Below are 19,136 nucleotides of genomic sequence, written 5' to 3'. Positions count from 1 at the left end.
GAGCCAAAAGGCCGAGAAGCGATCTTGAAGGACTGACAGTTTAGGTAGCCTTGGCGGCTAGCAATCCTCGGCGCCCTCTACTTTCTGCTGCCTCTGCATTAGCATAGGGAGAGAGGGCCGCAGAGGGCCGGCCAGTTTAGCTAGCCTTGGCGGCTAGCAAGCCTCTGCATTAGCATAGGGAGAGAGGACTGCAAAGGGCTAGCCAGTTTAGCTAGCCATGGTGGCTTGCAATCCTCGGCGCCCACTACTTTCTGCTGCCTCTGCATTAGCATAGGGAGAGAGGGCCAGCCAGTTTAGCTAGCCTTGGTGGCTAGCAATACTCGGCGCCCTCTACTTTCTGCTGCCTCTGCATTAGCACACTATCCACACTTTATCTTTCTGTCTTTCAGTCCCTATCACATTCCCATCAGTCCCTGCCCCAGTGAGCTTACAATCTAAGGTCCCTATCACATTCCTATCAGTCCCTGCCCCAGTGAGCTTACACTCTAAGGCCCCTATCACATTCCCATCAGTCTCTGTCCCAGTGAGCTTACAATCTAAGGTCCCTATCCTATTCCCATCAGCCCCTGCCCCAGTGAGCTTACAATCTAAGGTCCCTATCACATTCCCATCAGCCCCTGCCCCAGTGAACTTACAATCTAAGGTCCCTATCCCATTCCCATCAGTCCCTGCCCCAGTGAGCTTACAATCTAAGGTCCCTATCCCATTCCCATCAGCCCCTGCCCCAGTGAGCTTACAATCTAAGGCCCCTCTCCCATTCCCATCAGTCCCTGCCCCAGTGAGCTTACAATCTAAGGCCCCTATCCTATTCCCATCAGTCCCTGCCCCAGTGAGCTTACAATCTAAGGTCCCTATCACATTCCCATCAGTCCCTGCCCCAGTTTGCTTACAATCTAAGGTCCCTATCCCATTCCCATCAGCCCCTGCCCCAGTGAGCTTACAATCTAAGGCCCCTATCCCATTCCCATCAGTCCCTGCCCCAGTGAGCTTACAATCTAAGGTCCCTATCCCATTCCCATCAGTCCCTGCCCCAGTGAGCTTACAATCTAAGGTCCCTATCCCATTCCCATCAGTGCCTGCCCCAGTTTGCTTACAATCTAAGGTCCCTATCCCATTCCCATCAGTCCCTGCCCCAGTTTGCTTACAATCTAAGGTCCCTATCCCATTCCCATCAGTCCCTGCCCCAGTGAGCTTACAATCTAAGGTCCCTATCCCATTCCCATCAGTCCCTGCCCCAGTGAGCTTACAATCTAAGGTCCCTATCCCATTCCCATCAGTCCCTGTCCCAGTTGAGAGGAAGAGCTGAATAATGAAGGATAAATACCAGCCCCCTAGGGAGGAGGGACCATTGCCCAATCAGAAGGCCACACTAGTTATACTGGGTATATGGGGCTGAGGGGAGAGTTAAATCTGTGCAGGAAACAAAGGGATGTGATTAATAATTAACAAAACCAAGAGAGAGACCTCCCCAATGTGCTGCTGGCCAGTGAGGCTCTGGGGCAAAGTATAAAGATAATCTCTCCTGCTGTGTAACCGGCGCCAACACCGATCCACAAGAGCAGAACTGAACAGAAAAGGTATGTACATTGCTGTGTAATACCCCATAATATAACAATAATGCCCCAAAATACCCCATAATACCCCGTTATGTATCACAATAATGCCCCAAAATACCCCATAATACCCCGTTATGTCTCACAATATCACAATAATGCCCCATAATACCCCATAATACCCCGTTATGTCTCACAATATCACAATAATGCCCCATAATACCCCATAATGCCCCATAATGCCCCATAATACCCCATAATGCCCCGTAATGTCTCACAATATCACAATAATGCCCCATAATGCCCCATAATACCCCATAATGCCCCATAATGCCCCGTTATGTCTCACAATATCACAATAATACCCCATAATACCCCATAATGCCCCATAACTGCCAAACTGCTGCTTGGTTGCTAGGGGAAGTTGCCCTCTCAGTCCCCGCTGTGCTTCGCCTGTATGAGCTGCAATTGGAATGTAAATTGATACGATAGAGAGGTTGCTATGAGAATACAGGGCGGGGGGGCTATGATTTGGGGACAAATAAAGGGAATTACCGAGTTATTCCCCATAATGAATAATGATTTCCCGGCACCTTTCTGGCAGCCCCATTGGCTCCTGTAGCGAAAAATGTCGGAAGAAAGAAGAATGCGGATTGGAGTTGTGGGATACGGACATATAGGTGAGTATGAAGCATATTCCTATATATATACTGTGTGTGTGGGGGTCACAGGGGGGCTCAGCTCTATAGAAATCCCTCTCCCCCCGACTTTCCTACCTCAGATCTGGGGACACCAGGGGTGGACGGGGGGGGGTTATGGTTGCCACATCACCCCTTTAATACCACATAATATGCCACATATTAATCCACAGGGGGGAGGGGGGCCGGTATTAGAGGGGTGAGGGGGGCGGTATTAGAGGGGTGAGGGGGGTCAGTATTAGAGGGATGAGGGGGCCGGTATTAGAGGGGTGAGGGGGGTCAGTATTAGAGGGATGAGGGGGCCGGTATTAGGGGGGGAGGGGACCGGTATTAGAGGGTGAGGGGGCCGGTATTAGAGGGGGGAGGGGGGTCGGTATTAGAGGGGTGAGGGGGGTCGGTATTAGAGGGGTGAGGGGGGCGGTATTAGAGGGGGGAGGGGGCCGGTATTAGAGGGGGTCGGGGGGTCGGTATTAGAGGGGTGAAGGGGCCGGTATTAGAGGGGTGAGGGGGCCGGTATTAGGGGGGAAGGGGGTCGGTATTAGAGGGGTGAGGGGGCCGGTATTAGAGGGGGGAGGGGGTCGGTATTAGAGGGGTGAGGGGGCCGGTATTAGGGGGGGAGGGGACCGGTATTAGAGGGGTGAGGGGGCGGTATTAGAGGGGGGAGGGGGCGGGTATTAGAGGGGCGAGGGGGCGGGTATTAGAGGGGTGAGGGGGGCCGATATTAGAGGGGTGAGGGGGCGGGTATTAGAGGGGTGAGGGGGCCAGTATTAGAGGGTGAGGGGGCGGGTATTAGAGGGGCGAGGGGGCCGGTATTAGAGGGGTGAGGGGGCCGGTATTAGAGGGGTGAGGGGGCCGGTATTAGAGGGGTGAGGGGGCCGGTATTAGAGGGGTGAGGGGGCGGGTATTAGAGGGGGGAGGGGCCGGTATTAGAGGGGTGAGGGGGCCGGTATTAGAGGGGTGAGGGGGTCAGTATTAGAGTGGTGAGGGGGGCGGGTATTAGAGGGGGGAGGGGGCGGGTATTAGAGTGGCGAGGGGGTGGTATTAGAGGGGCGAGGGGGCCGGTATTAGAGGGGTGAGGGGGCCGGTATTAGAGGGGTGAGGGGGTCAGTATTAGAGTGGTGAGGGGGCGGGTATTAGAGGGGGGAGGGGGCGGGTATTAGAGTGGCGAGGGGGTGGGTATTAGAGGGGGAGGGGGTGGGTATTAGAGGGGTGAGGGGGCCGGTATTAGAGGGGTGAGGGGGGCCGGTATTAGAGGGGTGAGGGGGGCCGGTATTAGAGGGGTGAGGGGGCCGGTATTAGAGGGGTGAGGGGGCCGGTATTAGAGGGGGGAGGGGGGCCGGTATTAGAGGGGTGAGGGGGCCGGTATTAGAGGGGGGAGGGGGCGGGTATTAGAGGGGTGAGGGGCGGGTATTAGAGGGGTGAGGGGGGCCGGTATTAGAGGGGTGAGGGGGCCGGTATTAGAGGGGGGAGGGGGCCGGTATTAGAGGGGTGAGGGGGCCGGTATTAGAGGGGTGAGGGGGCCGGTATTAGAGGGTGAGGGGGCCGGTATTAGAGGGGGGAGGGGGCCGGTATTAGAGGGGGGAGGGGGCGGGTATTAGAGGGGTGAGGGGGCCGGTATTAGAGGGGGGAGGGGCCGGTATTAGAGGGGGGAGGGGGCGGGTATTAGAGGGGTGAGGGGGCCGGTATTAGAGGGGTGAGGGGGCCAGTATTAGAGGGGTGAGGGGGCCGGTATTAGAGGGGGGAGGGGGCTGGTATTAGAGGGGGGAGGGGGCGGGTATTAGAGGGGTGAGGGGCCGGTATTAGAGGGGTGAGGGGGCCGGTATTAGAGGGGTGAGGGGGGCCGGTATTAGAGGGTGAGGGGGCGGGTATTAGAGGGGTGAGGGGGGCCGGTATTAGAGGGGTGAGGGGGCCAGTATTAGAGGGGTGAGGGGGCCGGTATTAGAGGGGTGAGGGGGCCGGTGTTAGAGGGGTGAGGGGGCCGGTATTAGAGGGGTGAGGGGGCCGGTATTAGAGGGGTGAGGGGGCCGGTATTAGAGGGGTGAGGGGGCCGGTATTAGAGGGGTGAGGGGGCCGGTATTAGAGGGGTGAGGGGGCCGGTATTAGAGGGGTGAGGGGGCCGGTATTAGAGGGGTGAGGGGGCCGGTGTTAGAGGGGTGAGGGGGCCGGTATTAGAGGGGTGAGGTGGAAACCCTTGGTGCAATGCAGGTGGGTCCCCCCAAAAATGACTTTTGTTATGATGGTGCCGTGGCACATAAGGTGACCCCACTGACACCCTATATATGGGGGGGTTCCTTGCTGCTCTCCCATTTGACATCACAAAGCAGCAGAGAGGTTGGGGGGCAGGAGGGGCTACAAGGAAGGTACTGGGGCTGAGGGGGAGAAGATGGGCAGGGAGGAGGGCTTATTGGCTGTAATGGAGAAGACACTGGAGCTGAGTATAGCTTCCACTTGTCAGTCATGGTTGGGCAAACCTGCTATTGGGTCACATTGGGGTCCCCTCCCCAGTAGCCACATTACTCAAAGCACTTAACTCTTTACTGCCCTGCAAGGCAACACATTCCAATGGTGTCTGGGATCTGCACTGTGCCTGTCATGAAACATGGGGGTGGGGGCATCGCTATATTACAGTGGGAAGGAATAGGCCGCCATACCTATGGGCTAATAATAGGAATAGGCTAAGCAGATACTTAGGGCCTGATTCACTAAAGTTTATCGCACGCTTTTTTGCGGTAAAAAAGACGCGACAATTAGCGCGCGATTCACTACAGCATTACCGCATGCGATAAGTCGCATTTTCGCATGCGGTATTTCTCGCGCTAGTTTTATCGCATACGTTCATTTCCGCGCTGAAAAGAATACGATCGCATGATTCACTATAACTTTTGCGCACTAAATATCGCATTCGGCTATGCGAAAATTAACACCTACTACAGGCAGGCGAAAAATTATACAAAAGTACAGTAAATGATTTTTTGCAATAAAATATGGACTTACAGGGTTATTTATTCAGTCTGTGTTTCCCCCAGAGTGACGCAGCCGCCAGTTTGCAGCGAAATGGTCATTTTTAATACAGTAATTTTCTGCAAGTATTGGCGTGTATGGCTAACATGGCGTGCGTTCATTTGCGCGATTATTTCTATTTGGCTACAAGTGATGAAATGTTTCGCCAGGCATGGATTCACAGCGAATTTTTGGACGTGCGTTGAATTTTTTTGCGGCGGATTTTTTCATGCGTTTCGCAAAACAATCCGCCAATGGCAAAACGCCTGAAAAAATTTGCCACGCAAAAATTCACCGCACATACAAAAATTCATACAAGCGTCAAAAAATAATAGTCACAGCAACAATTTTTTTGCCCGCACAACATTTTTGCCGTTTCGTGGATCTTTCGAAAGATTTGCTAATTTTTCACTAAAGAAACCAGAACACATTCGCTCATCACTAGTGGCTACTATTTATATGCTACTATTTATATGTGACTAATATTTATATACACCATTTATATACACTATTTCTAAGCTACCATTCAAATGCGGTGACTATTCGCGGGCGTAATTTAGCACATGTACCAGCAAATACCGCATTGAAATAGTCTTCGCGAGTTAAATAACACATGCAATATCACGCGTAAAAAAGCGCGAGTATGCTTATAGTGAATCGTGCGAAAAATCGCCAAAATTAAGACGTGGTAAAATTTTTAACGCACGCCACCGATGCGGTTGGTCTCTATACAAAGTTAAAGCCTCATTTACCTCAGTTTTCTGTTACTGAAACAGTGGGGTTCAGGGCAGACAGGTGGGAATTGGGGGGCAAAAGAACATTCCGCTAATGACTTTGTATTTCCCAGGGAAGTATCTGGTAGATAAAATAGTGAGAGAAGGGGCAAATCATTCCATGGAACTCGCATTTGTTTGGAACCGGAGGAGGGAAAAGCTCAGCGGGGCGGTGGATCCCCGTCTGCAACTTCAGGATCTCTCCGACTGTCAGAGATGGTAATGGGCTTTTATTGTATAGAATATCTATGTTTGTGTTATTATTTCCAGTAGCAGAATCGTCGTCTGCAATACCCCCCCAGGTCACTATGTGCCCCCCAATCTCACCAACCAGGAGCTTCACCCACTCATATCAGTGTGCCATCAGCCCCCCCCCCCCGTGAGGTACTGAGGGGTGTGAGTGCCAACATGGCGCCGGCACAGGGAGGGCACAGAAAGTACATAACATACAGCAGTGCCCACACCCTGGCATAGAGGGCAGCAGTGGCTCCTTGTAGAGTAGATATAGAGTAGATATAACCAACCCATAGAGTATATAGATATAACTAACCATAGAGTATATATAGATATTACTAACCCCTAGAGTATATAGATATAACTAACCCATAGAGTATATATAGATATAACTAACCCATAGAGTATATATAGATATAACTAACCCATAGAGTATATATAGATATAACTAACCCATAGAGTAGATATAACTAACCCATAGAGTATATATAGATATAACTAACCCATAGAGTAGATATTACTAACCCATAGAGTATATAGATATAACTAACCCATAGAGTATATATAGATATAACTAACCCATAGAGTATATATAGATATAACTAACCCATAGAGTAGATATAACTAACCCATAGAGTATATATAGATATAACTAACCTATAGAGTAGATATAACTAACCCATAGAGTATATATAGATATAACTAACCTATAGAGTAGATATAACTAACCCATAAAGTATATATAGATATAACTAACCCATAGAGTATACAGATATAACTAACCCATAGAGTAAATAGATATAACTAACCCATAGAGTTATCAGTAGTAGAATATGTGGGAGCCTAGAAATCCCATGCAGCGGGTCGTGGGGTACAAGGGGAGGGGAGATGATTAGTGACCAATAGGGAAGGTCTCTGCATATTCACTTTAGATACTCGACAGCCGAAAGGTCTAAATATGAAATTTGATGTAAAGTTCTGTGTTTGGCCACAAGGTGGAGCCGTTAGCATTAACCCTACTATATTCCTCCGACTGGCTCAGCGGAAGGTTTCGGTTACGTTGGGACTAACAGTGACTGGGTCGGCGGAAGGTTTCGGTTATGTTGGGACTAACAGTGACTGGGTCGGCGGAAGGTTTCGGTTATGTTGGGACTAACAGTGACTGGGTCGGCGGAAGGTTTCGGTTATGTTGGGACTAACAGTGACTGGGTCGGCGGAAGGTTTCGGTTACGTTGGGACTAACAGTGACTGGGTCGGCGGAAGGTTTCGGTTATGTTGGGACTAACAGTGACTGGGTCGGCGGAAGGTTTCGGTTATGTTGGGACTAACAGTGACTGGGTCGGCGGAAGGTTTCGGTTATGTTGGGACTAACAGTGACTGGGTCGGCGGAAGGTTTCGGTTATGTTGGGACTAACAGTGATTGGGTCGGCGGAAGGTTTCGCTTACGTTGGGACTAACAGTGATTGGGTCGGCGGAAGGTTTCGGTTATGTTGGGACTAACAGTGACTGGGTCGGCGGAAGGTTTCGGTTATGTTGGGACTAACAGTGATTGGGTCGGCGGAAGGTTTTGGTTACGTTGGGACTAACAGTGACTGGGTCGGCGGAAGGTTTTGGTTACGTTGGGACTAACAGTGACTGGGTCGGCGGAAGGTTTCGGTTACGTTGAGACTAACAGTGACTGGGTCGGCGGAAGGTTTCGGTTACGTTGGGACTAACAGTGACTGGGTCGGCGGAAGGTTTTGGTTACGTTGGGACTAACGGTGATTGGGTCGGCGGAAGGTTTCGGTTACGTTGGGACTAACAGTGACTGGGTCGGCGGAAGGTTTCGGTTACGTTGGGACTAACAGTGACTGGCTCAGCGGAAGGTTTCGGTTAGGTTGGGACTAACAGTGACTGGCTCAGCGGAAGGTTACGGTTACGTTGGGACTAACAGTAATTGGGTCGGCGGAAGGTTTCGGTTACGTTGGGACTAACAGTAATTGGGTCGGCGGAAGGTTTCGGTTACGTCGGGACTAACAGTGATTGGGTCGGCGGAAGGTTTCGGTTACGTCGGGACTAACGGTGATTGGGTTGGCGGATGGTTTCGGTTACGTTGGGACTAACGGTGATTGGGTCGGCGGAAGGTTTTGGTTATCTTGGGACTAACAGTGATTGGGTCGGCGGAAGGTTTCGGTTACATTGGGACTAACAGTGATTGGGTCGGCGGAAGGTTTTGGTTACCTTGGGACTAACAGTGATTGAGGTGAGGGGGGGCTGTAAATTGAATCAGGGAATCAGCCGATTGGGCCCCTATATCTCTGGGACTAGCGAGGAGCCAATCTGTCCCATTAGGCTTCGCCACAACCCATGTGGTAAGAGACATGGTAGAAAGGAGGTGCCTGAGCCATAGAGCTTACAATCTAATATACCCTTATTTGGGGCAAGATCACAAATATAAAAAAGTGTTTATATTGGGTGATTGGGTCGGCGGAAGGTTTCGGTTACGTTGGGACTAACAGTGATTGGGTCGGCGGAAGGTTTCGGTTACGTTGGGACTAATAGGGATTGGGTCGGCGGAAGGTTTCAGTTACGTTGGGACTAACGGTGATTGGGTCGGCGGAAGGTTTTGGTTATGTTGGGACTAACAGTGATTGGGTCGGCGGAAGGTTTCGGTTACGTTGGGACTAACAGTGATTGGGTCGGCGGAAGGTTTCGGTTACGTTGGGACTAACAGTGATTGGGTCGGCGGAAGGTTTTGGTTACGTTGGGACTAACAGTGATTGGGTCGGCGGAAGGTTTTGGTTATGTTGGGACTAACAGTGATTGGGTCGGCGGAAGGTTTTGGTTACGTTGGGACTAACAGTGATTGGGTCGGCGGAAGGTTTCGGTTACGTTGGGACTAACAGTGATTGGGTCGGCGGAAGGTTTTGGTTACGTTGGGACTAACAGTGATTGGGTCGGCGGAAGGTTTCGGTTACGTTGGGACTAACGGTGATTGGGTCGGCGGAAGGTTTCGGTTACGTTGGGACTAACGGTGATTGGGTCGGCGGAAGGTTTTGGTTATGTTGGGACTAACAGTGATTGGGTCGGCGGAAGGTTTCGGTTACGTTGGGACTAACAGTGATTGGGTCGGCGGAAGGTTTTGGTTACGTTGGGACTAACAGTGATTGGGTCGGCGGAAGGTTTTGGTTATGTTGGGACTAACAGTGATTGGGTCGGCGGAAGGTTTTGGTTACGTTGGGACTAACAGTGATTGGGTCGGCGGAAGGTTTCGGTTACGTTGGGACTAACAGTGATTGGGTCGGCGGAAGGTTTTGGTTACGTTGGGACTAACAGTGATTGGGTCAGCGGAAGGTTTCGGTTACGTTGGTTGGGACTAACAGTGATTGGGTCGGCGGAAGGTTTCGGTTACGTTGGGACTAACAGTGATTGGGTCGGCGGAAGGTTTCGGTTACATTGGGACTAACAGTGATTGGGTTGGCGGAAGGTTTCGGTTACATTGGGACTAACAGTGATTGAGGTGAGGGGGGGCTGTAAATTGAATCAGGGAATCAGCCGATTGGGCCCCTATATCTCTGGGACTAGCGAGGAGCCAATCTGTCCCATTAGGCTTCGCCACAACCCATGTGGTAAGAGACATGGTAGAAAGGAGGTGCCTGAGCCATAGAGCTTACAATCTAATATACCCTTATTTGGGGCAAGATCACAAATATAAAAAAGTGTTTATATTGGGTGATTGGGTCGGCGGAAGGTTTCGGTTACGTTGGGACTAACAGTGATTGGGTCGGCGGAAGGTTTCGGTTACGTTGGGACTAATAGGGATTGGGTCGGCGGAAGGTTTCAGTTACGTTGGGACTAACGGTGATTGGGTCGGCGGAAGGTTTTGGTTATGTTGGGACTAACAGTGATTGGGTCGGCGGAAGGTTTCGGTTACGTTGGGACTAACAGTGATTGGGTCGGCGGAAGGTTTCGGTTACGTTGGGACTAACAGTGATTGGGTCGGCGGAAGGTTTTGGTTACGTTGGGACTAACAGTGATTGGGTCGGCGGAAGGTTTTGGTTATGTTGGGACTAACAGTGATTGGGTCGGCGGAAGGTTTCGGTTACGTTGGGACTAACAGTGATTGGGTCGGCGGAAGGTTTTGGTTACGTTGGGACTAACAGTGATTGGGTCGGCGGAAGGTTTTGGTTATGTTGGGACTAACAGTGATTGGGTCGGCGGAAGGTTTTGGTTACGTTGGGACTAACAGTGATTGGGTCGGCGGAAGGTTTCGGTTACGTTGGGACTAACAGTGATTGGGTCGGCGGAAGGTTTTGGTTACGTTGGGACTAACAGTGATTGGGTCAGCGGAAGGTTTCGGTTACGTTGGTTGGGACTAACAGTGATTGGGTCGGCGGAAGGTTTCGGTTACGTTGGGACTAACAGTGATTGGGTCGGCGGAAGGTTTCGGTTACATTGGGACTAACAGTGATTGGGTTGGCGGAAGGTTTCGGTTACATTGGGACTAACAGTGATTGGGTCGGCGGAAGGTTTCGGTTACATTGGGACTAACAGTGATTGGGTCGGCGGAAGGTTTTGGTTACGTTGGGACTAACAGTGATTGAGGTGAGGGGGGGCTGTAAATTGAATCAGGGAATCAGCCGATTGGGCCCCTATATCTCTGGGACTAGCGAGGAGCCAATCTGTCCCATTAGGCTTCGCCACAACCCATGTGGTAAGAGACATGGTAGAAAGGAGGTGCCTGAGCCATAGAGCTTACAATCTAATATACCCTTATTTGGGGCAAGATCACAAATATAAAAAAGTGTTTATATTAAAGCCATTAGCGAAAAGGATCAAATTCCCCGGAGGAGGCAACTAATGGCCCCCAATGGCCCCTAATGGCCCCCCATTGGCTGGATTATTTGCTCCAATAAGGGCTTCAGCACTGGGCGCCCAATGGGGAAAAACTGGTTTCCCATTCAGTCACAAACACAATGGGCCTGATTCACTAAAGTTTATCGCACGCTTTTTTGCGGTAAAAAAGACGCGACAATTAGCGCGCGATTCACTACAGCATTACCGCATGCGATAAGTCGCATTTTCGCATGCGGTATTTCTCGCGCTAGTTTTACCGCATACGTTCATTTCCGCGCTGAAAAGAATACGATCGCATGATTCACTATAACTTTTGTGCGCTAAATATCGCATTCGGCTATGCGAAAATTAACACCTACTACAGGCAGGCGAAAAATTATACAAAAGTACAGTAAATGAGCTTTTGCCAATAAAATATGGACTTACAGTTATTTATTCAGTCTGTGTTTCCCCCAGAGTGACGCAGCCGCCAGTTTGCAGCGAAATGGTCATTTTTAATACAGTAATTTTCCGCAAGTATTGGCGTGTATGGCTAACATGGCGAGCGTTCATTTGCGCGACTATTTCTATTTGGCTACAAGTGATGAAATGTTTCGCCAGGCATGGATTCGCAGCGAATGTTTGGACGTGCGTTGAATTTTTTTGCGGCGGATTTTTTCATGCGTTTCGCAAAACAATCCACCAATGGCAAAACGCCTGAAAAAATTTTCCACGCAAAAATTCACCGCACATACAAAAATTTATACAAGCGTCAAAAAATAATAGTCACAGCAACAATTTTTTTGCCGTTTCGTGGATCTTTCGAAAGATTTGCTAATTTTCACTAAAGAAACCAGAACACATTTGCTCATCACTAGTGGCTACTATTTATATACTACTATTTATATGCTACTATTTATATGCTACTATTTATATGCTACTATTTATAAGCATCTACTATTTATATGCTACCATTTATATGCTACTATTTATATGCTACTATTTATATGCTACTATTTATATGCTACCATTTATATGTGGCTAATATTTATATACACCATTTATATGCGGCGACAATTTTTATACACTATTTCTAAGCTACCATTCATATGCGGTGACTATTCGCGGGCGTAATTTAGCACATGTACCAGCAAATACTGCATTGAAATAGTCTTCGCGAGTTAAATAACGCATGCAATATCTCGCGTAAAAAAGCGCAAGTATGCTTATAGTGAATCGTGCGAAAAATCGCCAAAATTAAGACGCGGTAAAATTTTTACCGCACGCTATAAATAGCGCACGTTAAATCGCACTTGAATCAGGCCCAATGTTTTTAGCTCAGAGCAGTTTGAGCCATTTGTGGCACTGGGGCATTAGGGTGCATTGGGTGGGATTACTGGGGTGCATTGGGTGGGATTACTGGGGTGCCAGTGGGTGGGATTACTGGGGTGCATTGGGTGAGATTACCGGGGTGCATTGGGTGGGATTACCGGGGTGCCAGTGTGTGAGATTACTGGGGTGCCAGTGGGTGATATTACTGGGGTGCATTGGGTGAGATTACTGGGGTGCCAGTGGGTGAGATTACTGGGGTGCATTGGGTGAGATTACTGGGGTGCGTTGGGTGGGATTACCGGGGTGCCAGTGTGTGAGATTACTGGGGTGCCAGTGGATGGGATTACTGGGATGCATTGGGTGGGATTACTGGGGTGCCAGTGTGTAGGATTACTGGGGTGCATTGGGTGAGATTACTAGGGTGCCAGTGGGTGGGATTACCGGGGTGCATTGGGTGGGATTACTGGGGTGCATTGGGTGGGATTACTGGGGTGCCAGTGGGTGAGATTACCGGGGTGCCAGTGTGTGAGATTACTGGGGTGCCAGTGGGTGGGATCACTGGGGTGCCAGTGAGTGAGATTACCGGGGTGCCAGTGGGTGAGATTACCGGGGTGCATTGGGTGGGATTACCGGGGTGCCAGTGTGTGAGATTACTGGAGTGCATTGGGTGGGATTACTGGGGTGCATTGGGTGGGATTACTGGGGTTCCAGTGGGTGGGATTACTGGAGTGCATTGGGTGAGATTACTGGGGTGCCAGTGGGTGAGATTCCCGGGGTGCATTGGGTGGGATTACCGGGGTGCCAGTGTGTGAGATTACTGGGGTGCCAGTGGTGGGATTACTGGGGTGCCAGTGGGTGGGAATACTGGGGTGCCAGTGGGTGGGATTACTGCGGTGCATTGGGTGAGATTACCGGGGTGCATTGGGTGGGATTACTGGGGTGCCAGTGGGTGCCATTACGGGGTGCCAGTGGGTGGCATTACTGGGGTGCATTGGGTGGATTTACTGGGGTGCATTGGGTGGATTTACTGGGGTGCCAGTGGGTGGAATTACTGGGGTGTCAGTGGGTGGGATTACTGGGGTGCATTGGGTGGATTTACTGGGTGCATTGGGTGGATTTACTGGGGTGCCAGTGGGTGGGATTACTGGGGTGCCAGTGGGTAAGATAACTGGGGTGCCAGTGGGTGGGATTACTGGGGTGTCAGTGGGTAAGATTACTGGGTGCATTGGGTGGGATTATCGGGGTGCCAGTGGGTGGTATTACTGGGGTCCCAGTGGGTAAGATTACTGGGTGCGTTGGGTGGGATTACTGGGGTGCCAGTGGGTGGGAATACTGGGGTGCCAGTGGGTGGGATTACTGGGGTGCCAGTGGATGGGATTACCGGGGTGTCAGTGGATTGAATTACTGGGGTGCCAGAGGGTGGGATTACTGGGGTGCATTGGGTGGGATTTCCGGGGTACCAGTGGGTGGGATTACTGGGGTGCAGTGGATGGGATTACTGGGATGCATTGGGTGGGATTACTGGGGTGCATTGGGTGGGATTACCGGGGTGCCAGTGGGTGGGATTACTGGGGTGCAGTGGGTAGGATTACTGGGGTGCATTGGGTGGGATTACCAGGGTGCATTGGGTGGGATTACTGGGGTGCCAGTTGGTGAGATTACTGGGGTGCATTGGGTGGGATTACCGGGGTGCCAGTTGGTGAGATTACTGGGGTGCATTGGGTGGGATTACCGGGGTTCCAGTGGGTGGGATTACTGGGGTGCAGTGGGTAGGATTACCGGGGTGCATTGGGTGGGATTACCGGGGTGCATTGGGTGGGATTACCGGGGTGCATTGGGTGGGATTACTGGGGTGCCAGTGGGTGGGATAAATATTTTGTTGTTGCGTTGGAATTACAGGGGGGCTAATAAGGAGCCGTTTCTGGCAAGCGACCCCCCAATAGTCTGGGATTTGTGCTGTTTGTGCTGCTGGGAACCCCATTCAGTCGGCTATGTCTCTGCTTTCAGGGCAGCGGATCTGATTGTAGAAGTGGCCCACCCTTGCATAACCCGGGAATATGGGGAGAAATTCCTTTCTGTGGCACATTTTCTGGTAATTATCTGTACTAACCCCAAACTCTAACAGCTGAACCTCACTGGGTCCATTTGTTATGGGATCACATTCACAATTATATTATGAAGAATGGCATTATGGGTAGGAACCAGCATGGCTTTATGGGGGGCAGGTCATGTCAGACCAATTTAATTGCTTTTTATGATGAGGTAAGTAAGAAGCTGGACAGTGGGGGGAGCAGTAGTCGGACAGAGGGGGTGCAGTAGTCGGACAGTGGGGGGTGCAGTAGTCAGAGTGGGGGGAGCAGTAGTTGGACAGTGGGGGAGCAGTAGTCGGAGAGTGGGGGTGCAGGAGTCGGAGAGTGGGGTCGCAGGAGTCAGAGAGTGGGGTTACAGGAGTCGGAGAGTGGGGCGCAGGAGTCAGAGAGTGGGGCACAGGAGTCAGAGAGTGGGGGCGCAGGAGTCGGAGAGTGGGGGCGCAGGAGTCAGAGAGTGGGGTTACAGGAGTCGGAGAGTGGGGGCGCAGGAGTCAGAGAGGGGGGCGCAGGAGTCAGAGAGTGGGGACGCAGGAGTCGGAGAGTGGGGGTGCAGGAGTCGGAAGGTGGGGGCGCAGGAGTTGGAGGTTGGGGGCGCAGTAGTTGGACAGTGGGGGTGCAGTAGTCAGAGAGTGGGGGAGCAGTAGTTGGAGATTGAGGGTGCAGTAGTTAGAGAGTTGGGGGGCAGTAGTCGGAGAAAGGGGGGCACAGTAGTCGGACAGTGGGGGGTGCAGTAGTCGGACAGTGGGAGGGCAGAAGTCAGAGAGTGGGGGGGCAGTAGTCAGAGAGTGGGGGGCGCAGTAGTTGGAGAGTGGAGGGGCAGTAGTTGGAGAGTGGGGGGTGCAGTAATCGGACAGTGGGGGTGCAGTAGTCAGACAGTGGGGGGGCAGTAGTTGGACTGTGGGAGGGCAGTCAGGGAGGGGTCACTGGTACATTCCCTACTGGGAGTGAGGTTCTTAGTGATGCTGTTGGTACCTGGGTAGGGAACTGGCACAGGGTGGGGTACAGAGGGTGAGGGGGGGTCACTGGTACATTTCCTACTGGGAGTGAGGTTCTTAGTGGGTCCCTCAGGGTTCTGTATTGGGGCCACTTTTATTTAACTTGTTCATTAATGACTTGGGGGGGCACAGTAAGTAATGCATCAGTGTTTGGCACAGAACCATGCAGCCCGATTCATTCCACCCAGGGTGGGGCACCTTGCAGCAGGGTCTGGGCAACCTGGCACTCTGGGCAGCTAAGGGGCACATGGGATTCAGTGTGGGTAAATGTAAGGTCATGTACCTGGGGGGTAACAATCTGCCCCCACTTACACTCTTAATGGGACTGCACTGGGCAAATATTACAACTGGAGTGAAATTTCCAGCCCTGATGTGGGAAAAACCATTAAGGCATTAAACCATCATTTCACATGGGGAGGATGTCATTCAGACCGATTAGAACATTGATGTGGTCCTTCCCTTATTGGCCAATGGAGCTTCCAATAGTATGATCCAATCTGTGGCTAACAACTGGATCAGCTTGGCCCTGCAACTGGGTGGCCAGACTGGGCCCAGATCTGCTCATTTGGTATCTGGCCATGGAGGTGTTTGGTGGCTGGGACCATGCAATGGACACCCAAGTTCTCCCATACTAGAGGTGCTACACACAATGAATACAAACCTGGAAGCACTTTCTCTCTGCAGGTTGGGTCTCCCACTGCCCTCGCAGATACAGTCACTGAAGCAAAGCTGAGGGAACGGGCGAGGCTCTCGGGGAACACCCTGTATGTTCCTTGTGGTGCATTGTGGGGAGCAGAAGACATCTTTAAAATGGCAGAACGAGGTACTCTGAAGGTAAGAACCCCAAACAGCATTGGGTAAAATAAAAAAGCATCATGTAGGGTGCACTGAATCCAGTATTTTGGTCAGGAGTCCAAGCCCCTGGCCAAAGCGAACCCCTCTGTATCACACACCCCTAGGGGGCAGGACAGGCAGTAGCCTGGAACCCTTCCCCTCCTCTCTGGGAACCACCCAACAAGGGAAAGTGTCCCTCTGTATCACACACCCCTAGGGGGCAGGACAGGCAGTAGCCTGGAACCCTTCCCCTCCTCTCTGGGAACCACCCAACAAGGGAAAGTGTCCCTCTGTATCACACACCCCTAGGGGGCAGGACAGGCAGTAGCCTGGAACCCTTCCCCTCCTCTCTGGGAACCACCCAACAAGGGAAAGTGTCCCTCTGTATCACACACCCCTAGGGGGCAGGACAGGCACTAGCCTGGAACCCTTCCCCTCCTCTCTGGGAACCACCCAACAAGGGAAAGTGTCCCTCTGTATCACACACCCCTAGGGGGCAGGACAGGCACTAGCCTGGAACCCTTCCCCTCCTCTCTGGGAACCACCCAACAAGGGAAAGTGTCCCTCTGTATCACACACCCCCAGGGGGCAGGAGAGGCACTAGCCTGGAACCCTTCCCCTCCTCTCTGGGAACCACCCAACAAGGGAAAGTGTCCCTCTGTATCACACACCCCTAGGGGGCAGGACAGGCAGTAGCCTGGAACCCTTCCCCTCCTCTCTGGGAACCACCCAACAAGGGAAAGTGTCCCTCTGTATCACACACCCCTAGGGGGCAGGACAGGCACTAGCTTGGAACCCTTCCCCTCCTCTCTGGGAACCACCCAACAAGAGAAAGTGTCCCTCTGTATCACACACCCCTAGGGGGCAGGACAGGCAGTAGCCTGGAACCCTTCCCCTCCTCTCTGGGAACCACCCAACAAGGGAAAGTGTCCCTCTGTATCACACACCCCTAGGGGGCAGGACAGGCAGTAGCCTGGAACCCTTCCCCTCCTCTCTGGGAACCACCCAACAAGGGAAAGTGTCCCTCTGTATCACACACCCCTAGGGGGCAGGACAGGCAGTAGCCTGGAACCCTTCCCCTCCTCTCTGAGAACCACCCAACAAGGGAAAGTGTCCCTCTGTATCACACACCCCTAGGGGGCAGGAGAGGCACTAGCCTGGAACCCTTCCCCTCCTCTCTGGGAACCACCCAACAAGGGAAAGTGTCCCTCTGTATCACACACCCCTAGGGGGGCAGGAGAGGCACTAGCCTGGAACCCTTCCCCTCCTCTCTGGGAACCACCCAACAAGGGAAAGTGTCCCTCTGTATCACACACCCCTAGGGGGCAGGAGAGGCACTAGCCTGGAACCCTTCCCCTCCTCTCTGGGAACCACCCAACAAGGGAAAGTGTCCCTCTGTATCACACACCCCTAGGGGGCAGGACAGGCACTAGCCTGGAACCCTTCCCCTCCTCTCTGGGAACCACCCAACAAGGGAAAGTGTCCCTCTGTATCACACACCCCTAGGGGGCAGGACAGGCACTAGCCTGGAACCCTTCCCCTCCTCTCTGGGAACCACCCAACAAGGGAAAGTGTCCCTCTTGTATCACACACCCCTAGGGGGCAGGACAGGCACTAGCCTGGAACCCTTCCCCTCCTCTCTGGGAACCACCCAACAAGGGAAAGTGTCCCTCTGTATCACACACCCCTAGGGGGCAGGACAGGCAGTAGCCTGGAACCCTTCCCCTCCTCTCTGGGAACCACCCAACAAGGGAAAGTGTCCCTCTGTATCACACACCCCTAGGGGGCAGGACAGGCACTAGCCTGGAACCCTTCCCCTCCTCTCTGGGAACCATCCAACAAGGGAAAGTGTCCCTCTGTATCACACACCCCTAGGGGGCAGGACAGGCAGTAGCCTGGAACCCTTCCCCTCCTCTCTGGGAACCACCCAACAAGGGAAAGTGTCCCTCTGTATCACACACCCCTAGGGGGCAGGCACTAGCCTGGAACCCTTCCCCTCCTCTCTGGGAACCATCCAACAAGGGAAAGTGTCCCTCTGTATCACACACCCGTAGGGGGCAGGACAGGCACTAGCCTGGAACCCTTCCCCTCCTCTCTGGGAACCACCCAACAAGGGAAAGTGTCCCTCTGTATCACACACCCCTAGGGGGCAGGAGAGGCACTAGCCTGGAACCCTTCCCCTCCTCTCTGGGAACCACCCAACAAGGGAAAGTGTCCCTCTGTATCACACACCCCTAGGGGGCAGGAGAGGCACTAGCCTGGAACCCTTCCCCTCCTCTCTGGGAACCACCCAACAAGGGAAAGTGTCCCTCTGTATCACACACCCCTAGGGGGCAGGACAGGGACCCGGTTGCGGATATATTACTCTGCAGGACAGGGGAGTGGCTGATGCGGTGGGGTAATGAGACCCACAGGTAGGGGGCTGCTCTGGGGGAGGTCTGTAGGGGAACATGGGATGAGGGTATTAGGGTAGAAGAAGGTGGAGCAGAGTGAGTGGAGCTCGGCCTGTGTATGTTGTGCCCCCCGGGAGCTCTATTCCTGGGTCAGTCCCTTTATCTTATAATATTAATGCAGACTCAGCTAAAGTGGTAAATAGGAACCTGGTGCCTAGCAACCGAGCAGGTACAATATCAGTTTTATTAATATATTAATTCATGTAAACATTTTGTAACAGGCAAGTCCCTTTGGATTTCTAGGGTCTCAGAATTACTATGACAAAGCACCCAAACAGTTTCAAGCTGGAAGGGGATTTGGTGCAGAAGAACCAAGAAGCCATGAGTAACCGGACCATTCTGTACGAGGGCCCCGTGCG

General features: G+C 52.2%; 1 protein-coding gene across 2 annotated transcripts in view; it reads left to right on the top strand.

The window, feature by feature from the left end:
- Positions 1-1,468: 1,468 nt before the first annotated feature.
- The window catches only part of aspdh (aspartate dehydrogenase domain containing), a 21,880-nt gene continuing 4,212 nt past the window's right edge, over positions 1,469-19,136 (top strand). The window contains exons 1-6 of one of the 2 annotated variants that reach the window (XM_031905051.1): positions 1,469-1,577; positions 2,158-2,233; positions 6,099-6,243; positions 14,413-14,497; positions 16,175-16,324; positions 19,021-19,136. The exon at positions 19,021-19,136 is cut by the window's right edge and continues 111 nt beyond it. In XM_031905051.1, coding sequence (XP_031760911.1) covers positions 2,182-2,233; positions 6,099-6,243; positions 14,413-14,497; positions 16,175-16,324; positions 19,021-19,136 — 548 coding nt within the window. In that variant the 5' untranslated portion in view covers positions 1,469-1,577; positions 2,158-2,181. 2 annotated transcript variants of the gene reach the window in all.

Source organism: Xenopus tropicalis, chromosome 7 (genome assembly GCF_000004195.4).
Source record: "Xenopus tropicalis strain Nigerian chromosome 7, UCB_Xtro_10.0, whole genome shotgun sequence".
NCBI classification, from domain to species: Eukaryota; Metazoa; Chordata; class Amphibia; order Anura; family Pipidae; genus Xenopus; species Xenopus tropicalis.
The sequence above is the reverse complement of the archived record's forward strand: the minus strand, read 5'-3'. Positions and strand labels throughout refer to the sequence as shown.